This window comes from Condylura cristata, unplaced genomic scaffold (assembly GCF_000260355.1).
Source record: "Condylura cristata isolate star-nosed mole 26May11 unplaced genomic scaffold, ConCri1.0 scaffold00048, whole genome shotgun sequence".
In the NCBI taxonomy this organism is placed as follows: domain Eukaryota; kingdom Metazoa; phylum Chordata; class Mammalia; order Eulipotyphla; family Talpidae; genus Condylura; species Condylura cristata.
Window position 1 is genome coordinate 467310 of NW_004567149.1, and position 6749 is coordinate 474058.

General features: G+C 68.9%; 1 protein-coding gene across 1 annotated transcript in view; it reads left to right on the forward strand.

The window, feature by feature from the left end:
- The window catches only part of F13A1 (coagulation factor XIII, A1 polypeptide), a 38155-nt gene that overhangs the window by 8943 nt on the left and 22463 nt on the right, over positions 1-6749 (forward strand). The window contains exons 4-5 of the mRNA XM_012734155.1: positions 2613-2731; positions 3414-3521. Coding sequence (XP_012589609.1) covers positions 2613-2731; positions 3414-3521 — 227 coding nt within the window. The remainder of the gene's footprint in view (positions 1-2612; positions 2732-3413; positions 3522-6749) is intronic.

The window sequence follows — 6749 nt, forward strand, 5'->3', positions numbered from 1 at the left end:
CGGGCGCTCCCCCTCCGCCCCCCACTTCCCCGGCAACCCCGGCCAGGCAGCGCAGGCTCAGACGAAGGTTTTCTGATGCTGAGAACATTAGCACAGAAATAAAGAAAGGGGGTGACCCGCCGAGGGCCTGCAGGTCGGGGTGCTGTCACTCATGTAGTGGATGCTTTTGGCGATTTACTTACGTGTGCGCACAGGAGCTGGGGTGCAGGCCCGAGTGGGGGGCAGCAGGGGGCGCCCCACACACAGAGCGGGGAGCAAAGCCGGCGGACCCCGGAATGGCTGAGGGGCAGCGGTAGATAGAGGGGTCTACTGTGCCCTGGGGCCCCCCCCACCCCCCCCCCGCTGGGGCGACTGGGCTGCAGGGGCAGGGGGCAGCCCACAGGCCCAGACAGGCACTGTAAGATGTATTTATTTATTCGTACAGAACTGGGGTGCAACCAGAGGTGGGGGGTGAGGGCTCCCCAGAGACAGCAGGCAGCAGAACAGGCGGATCAGTGAGGCGCTGCTGAGGGGGGCGGCGGGCGGGCCAGGAGGGGTCTGGGCACATATCCACAGAGACGCGCCAGGGTGGCGACCCCCGCCCGGGCCCCGGGCGTCCTTCCGATGTCCTGTTCCTTCCGCTGAGCTAAACCCTCCCTGCTGGAGGCCAGCGGCTGACCTGGCCTCCTTGTCCCCGCCCGCGCTGTCCTTCGGGAATTCAGATGTCGCATTTACTGTCCTCGCTGACTGCGACGGGCTCTCGGCGTCCCGCCGACTCACGACACCCCCTCACACCACACACGCACACCGGGGACGTCCACCGGGGCTGTCTCGGCCCGTCCGTCCACCTCGGCGTCCCGGGTGTGAGTGACAGGGCCCCGGACAGGCCACGCACGGCCGACACGGTCAGGACAGGGGGGTTATGACCTATTTACTGATGCATACAGAACTGGGGTGCAGCCCAGAGGTGGGGGCATGAGAGCACCCCCCCCCCGAGGCAGAGAGGCAGCGGGAGACAGGGGACGGCTTCGTAACACGGAGACTCAGCCCCTGCACCTCCAGGGAGGTCTCCCCACGATTTCTTTTTTTTTTTAAAAGATTTATTTATTTATTCATACAGAACTGGGGTACAGGCCAGAGATGTGGAGGGTGAGAGGATTCACCAGAGACAGAGTGGGGAGCAGAACAGGCAGATCGATGAAGCACACTGCTGAGGGGAGCAGCGGGCGGGTCAGGAGAGGTCTGCCGCGCCATGTGGGTCACCTCAGGGCAGGCGGGGATCGAACTCATGTGGAAGTGGCTTAAGCTGTGCTTTAACCCGCTGCGCCACCAGGGAGGGCCCCCCGCGATTTCTTATTGCTTCCCAGACTCAAAGCGGGGAGCGGAACAGGCAGATTCCCTGAAGCCCACGGCTGAGGGGGCAGCGGGGAGACAGGGGGGCCTGCTGGGCCCAGGGGTCCCTCCCTGGCTGGGTGGGCTCGCATGGCAGGGGCTGGGACACCTCCCAGTGCTGCACCCTGGGAGCCCCAACTTTGTAATTTTGAAAGTGAGCCATTAAGCTCCATGCTGTGACGGGGGGAGGCTGGCTGCCGCCTGGGCCGTCACCCCTCACGATACCTGTGCTCCCCGAAGCCAAGCTGTGAGCTTGGGGCCGGCACCCCAGATGGAGATGGGCCCCAGGGCCCGCGGTCAGGGCCGCGGTGCCTGCTCTGTCCCTGCAGCCGCTCCTGGGGGGAGGCGGCGGCCTGGGGGACCGAGCCAGAGGCTGTGGCCCGTGACCCGCAGTGTGAGCACCTGCGTGAGAACCCCCACAGCGCACCCCAAAGCGCACCCCCTAGCCGATGCTGGAACATGACGTGAGTGGACAGGGGCAAGCAGGTGGCCCTGAGCGGCGGGGCCCGCTGGCTCGGGGTGACCAGGGCCCAGGAGCCCCGGGGTGACCGGGCGTCCGTGGCCTTGACTGACACGGCATGTGGCGTCCCGGCAGCGTGGCCCTCAGCTGCGAGGCGGCGAGTGGCCGGGGCAGGCAGAGGACGGGACGGCCCAGGGGGCCCCGCAGGCCGCGAGGGAGTCCGTCAAAGCCCGGGCGCCCAAGTGGGATGCGAGCCGTCCGAGTGGGGTGCCAGCCATCCGAGTGGGGTGCCAGCCATCCGAGTGGGGTGCCAGCCGCCCGAGGGGGGTTCCAGCTTCCCGAGTGGGGTGCCAGCCACCTGAGTGGGGTTCCAACCGCCTGAATGGGGTTCCAGCTGCCCGAGTGGGGTTCCAGCTGCCCGAGTGGGTTGCCAGTCACCTCAGTTGGGTGCCAGCCACCTGAGTGGGGTGCCAGTCACCCGAGTAGGGTTCCAGCTGCCCGAGTGGGGTGCCAGCCGCCCTAATGGGGTGCCAGTCATCTGAGTGGGGTGCCAGTCACCCTAGTGGGGTGCCAGCCGCCCTAATGGGGTGCCAGTCACCTGAGTGGGGTGCCAGTCACCCTAGTGGGGTTCCAGCCGCCCTAATGGGGTGCCAGTCGCCCGAGTGGGGTGCCAGCCACACAAGCGGGCACCAGGGCGCCTGCCAGCTACAGGCCCCGCTCCAAGGCGCGGCCAGCTCGCGCCTGAGGGGCGGCGGCTGACCGGCGGCTGACCGTGCCCCAGAGGACGCCGTGTACCTGGATGACGACAGGCAGCGGGAGGAGTACGTGCTCAATGACCTGGGCGTCATCTTCTACGGCGACGCCGGCGACATCAAGGGCCGCAGCTGGAGCTACGGGCAGGTGAGCCGCGGCCGGGGCCACCCAGGGTCCCGCAGGCCCCGACGCCCCACACCCGGGGCCGCCCCAGGGCCCCTGCATGACCCGGGTGCCTGAGCCACAGGCCTGGGGTTTCCGGTCTCCAGGGAGGGGGCCCGTTAGGGTGTGGGGGCACTGGGGTGTGGGGGGAATTGGGGTACAGGGACAGTGGGGTGCAGAGGGCACTGGAGTGTGGGGAGCACTGAGGTGCAGGTCCACTGGGGTGTGGGCCCACTGGGGTGCGGGCCCACTGGGATGTGGGGGGCACTGGGGTGTGGGCCCACTGGGGTGTGGAGCACTGAGGTGCAGGCCTACTGGGGTGCGGGCCCACTGGGGTGGGGTGCCACCAGAGGTGCCTTTCTGGACGCTGCTAGGAGGGTGAGCGGGGGCCTGCCCTGCCTGGCAGCTGCCTGGGTCTGTGTCTGGACTTGGGGTCCAGCTTGGCTGTCCGAGGCCAGCTGAGCCGGCGCCCGGCGCCCGGCGTCCAGGCCACAGGCGCTCCCTACCCTGCCCACGCTCCGGCCACGGCCCGCTGCTGGGCCGCCTCACCGGGCTGCAGATGGGGAGACCCCTGCGTCTGTCGCCCCCCCCACTGGGCTCACTCCCAGGGTGGAGCCGCGTGGCCAGGCCACGGCGACAACGTCTCACGCCCCCCCCACCCCGACAGTTCGAGGACGGCATCCTGGACGCGTGTCTGTACCTGATGGACAGAGCGAACATGGACCTCTCTGGCCGCGGGAACCCCGTGAAGGTCAGCCGCGTGGGCTCGGCCATGGTAAGTGACCCCGTGGCGGCCCGGGCGCCGAGAGTGGCCAGCGCGTGCGCGGACGTGGCCTCACGTGGGACCCCGCGTGGCGGCGTGGCAGGGAAGGGGCCGGAGCCGCCTCACCGCCACGAGCAGCCGCCGCGGACCCCCTTGGCCTGCGGCTACTCTGCCTCCCACGTGTGTCTCCCAGCGTCCCCCTCCGTGGCCGAGCCCCGGCGCGCGTCCTGGGGGGACCGTGGCCCTCGCACGCCGCTGCCCCGGGGCTCCGGGTCCCCGGTTCTTGCCCTGTCTGGCTCCTTCTCCCAGCTCGGCTCCCCTCCCTTGGGTAGGGCAGGGAGCCTGGCCCCCGGCCGGGGGACGCCGTGACCCCACGGACACCGGGAGTCGAGGCTCAGTCCTGTGATGACACCCCAGGGTCCACTGTGGCTCGGTGTGGGCGCTGACTCCCAGGAACCCCGCTGTATAGACAGCGACCCCCACCCCCTCCCAGTGACACCTCCCTTGCGAGCAGCTGGCGGCCGGGCGGGGGGCTGCGAACGCCAATCTGGGCGCGGAGGACACCCCGAGTCCGGCCAGCTTCAGAACGCTGCCGAGGGAGCGTGAACTCGGGGTACCGGTAACGCAAAGGCAGAACACCAAAGCTCACCCCCCCCAGCTCCTCGGGTTTTCAAAAGCCCTCAGGGTGGGGGGCAGTTCCCCAGGAACAGCTCAGAGCCCCAGGCCGGGCCGGGGCGCTCCCCCTCACCCCCAGCTGGCCTGTAAGCGCAGGCGGCTCTGGGACAGAGCCCGAGGCCACGCCCAGCCTGGCCGGTGCCCGTGGTCAGGGCCGGGGGGCCTCACCCGCTCCCTCGGGCTCCGCCCCCACCACAGCAGCTGGCAGACCAGGCAGGCGCCGCTCCATCCCCTCCTCGCGGCTCTGAAACAGTCTGGCAGCCGCTCGCTCGCGCTCCGCTGCCTTTTCGCTCGCCTGGAGCCGGGCGCTGGGTTGGGTGCCAGCCCCGTGCTGGCCCCCGGCCAGGGAGCTGCGAAGTCTTCAGTTAAGCACATAATCCTGATGCAAATTGCCTGCGAGTTTTACTAATCATACAAAGCCTGTGAAGTGCCAGGTTGAAATTCTAACCCGACACAAGGTTCAGAGCCAGACGGAATCTATTTTGGGGGGGCTGGTTCGGGGTTTGGCTTTATTGGGGGATGGCAGGCCTGACGCGTTGGGGGCCTCTGCCCTCCCGGCTCTTCGCCCGCCATTTGGCAGGGGCCAGCCCCCCACTCTCATCCTGTAGGCCAGGAGAGCCCAGAGCCCCCCAAATCTAAGTCAGTGAGTGTGGTTTTAGAGGTCAAAATACTGAGCCTCAAAAATCAATTCGAAGAAAGGCGACAGTTTAAAACCAGCCGCTCCCAGGTGGTTCTGCCAGGCACTGACCGGGATACACAGCCAGTGTGGGCCACGGCGGCTGTCAGGGCCTCGGAACGTGGGACGATGCGTTGAGAGCCCTGAAACCAAGGGTGGGTTTTTGGGGTGCTGCGGTCTGCTGGGAGAGCGGGCTCAGGCCAGGTGTGGGGCGTCCTCCCCACCAGTTGCAGCCTGGGGGTCCCTGGGCCCCCCCCAAAAGCTGGTGCAGGCCCGTGAGCTCTGGGAGGGGAGCCGGGGGCTTCCGGTCCCACCTGCACAGAAGCCCCGGCCCAGGGAGGGGTGAGGCCCTGCCTGGCGGTGCCGGAGAGGGCGAGGTGGGGGCCAGTGGCAGGCGTGGAGTCGGGACCAGGCGGGCGCTGCGTGGGGGCGCAGCACCGGCGGGCAGGGAGGGCGTGCGGGGGGCGGTGGCAGTGCACGCCCAGAGGGGCCCCCAGAGCTGGACCTGCCAACCAGGTCCAGGCACCGACTTGGCCACGTAGGTCTGACCTGGACCGTGGCCTGGACTGTGGCCTCCATCGTGGCCTGGACTGTGGCCTCTGCTATGGTTTGGACCGTGTCCTCTGTTGTGGCCTGGGCCGTGGCCTCTACCGTGGTCTGGCCGTCCCCTCGGGGTGGGCTGCCTGCAAGGGCACGGAGTGGTCACCCGGCAGTGCCAGGCAGTTCCTGGGGGCAGGGTGCCACGCCCCTGAGGTTTGGTTAGCCTGCAGGCAGTGGACACCATGTGGGCTGACGGCTGGCTCCCACGTCCGCCTTGGGACGGGTCCCTGGCCTCCGGCCTCCTGCCTGCTCTGCATGACCAGCCGGCCAGGGCGACCCGCCCCGGCCTCCTGGCTCTGTTGGTGACCCATCTCTGCCGGGCGGTGTGTTGTTCCCATTGGCTGCACCCCAATCCTCCCACCCCCGTGCTCCCACTCCTGTCCCGCACACTCAGCGTCCGGTGGCTGCAGTCTGAGCCCAGCCACTTGGGCCTGAGGGGACCTCGGTGGGCCTGGACGCCCTGGGCAAGGCGGGTGTCCCAGGGCGCAGCAGGGTGGGGGGCCGGCGGAGGGGGCCTCACAACAGCGGCCTTACGAGCTCCTGTAGTGACCGGCGGGCACCTTCCCCAAGTGACACTGCAGGTGACCGATCTCTGAGAGAAATTCCTCAAGAGGCCGGGAAGGAGGGGGCTGCCGGCCGCCCTGTAAGTCGGCCGCCGGGGTCACAAGGCCCGTGGGAGGCCCGTCCAGCCCGCCCCGGACCTCGGGCGGTGGGCCCTGCCCTCGGCGCACCAGGAGAGCCCCGTGGCTGCCCGGGGCAGCCCGATGGGGACCCCGCCCTGGAGACAGCTGTGGGAAGTGCAGTCGGGGCCCCGCTGTCCTGGGGCTCGGTCCCCAAAAAGAGGTCACATGTAGGGAGACTGGGCGAAACGCCAGGACGGCGCCTGCTGGAGCAGTCTCCTCAGGGGAAGCTCGGTCTTTCCAGCGCCTGTCCACACCCCTGCGCAATCCAGGGCGGGAATTACCTTCCTGCCAGGCAGATTCGGGGGGCCAGCGATGGGGCTCGGCCAGCGCTCAAGGCAGGCCAGAACACGCCCTGGCCACCCCGGGCCTGGACTCAGCTTCCCTGGGCACCTGGGCCCAACGGGCAGCGGCCCAGGAGACACCCCCCACCACCGCCGAGGGGCTCCATCGCACCCCAGCTCAGCCAGGGTTCCCGGCCCCCCCACGTACCCGCGTGCTTCTCGGCCGCTGTTCCCTGTCCTGCGACTCCACTGGGGACGTCAGCAAGACACCTCACCTGGGTGCCCGAGTGGCGCCCCAATGCTCTTTGGCACCCACAGTGACCAC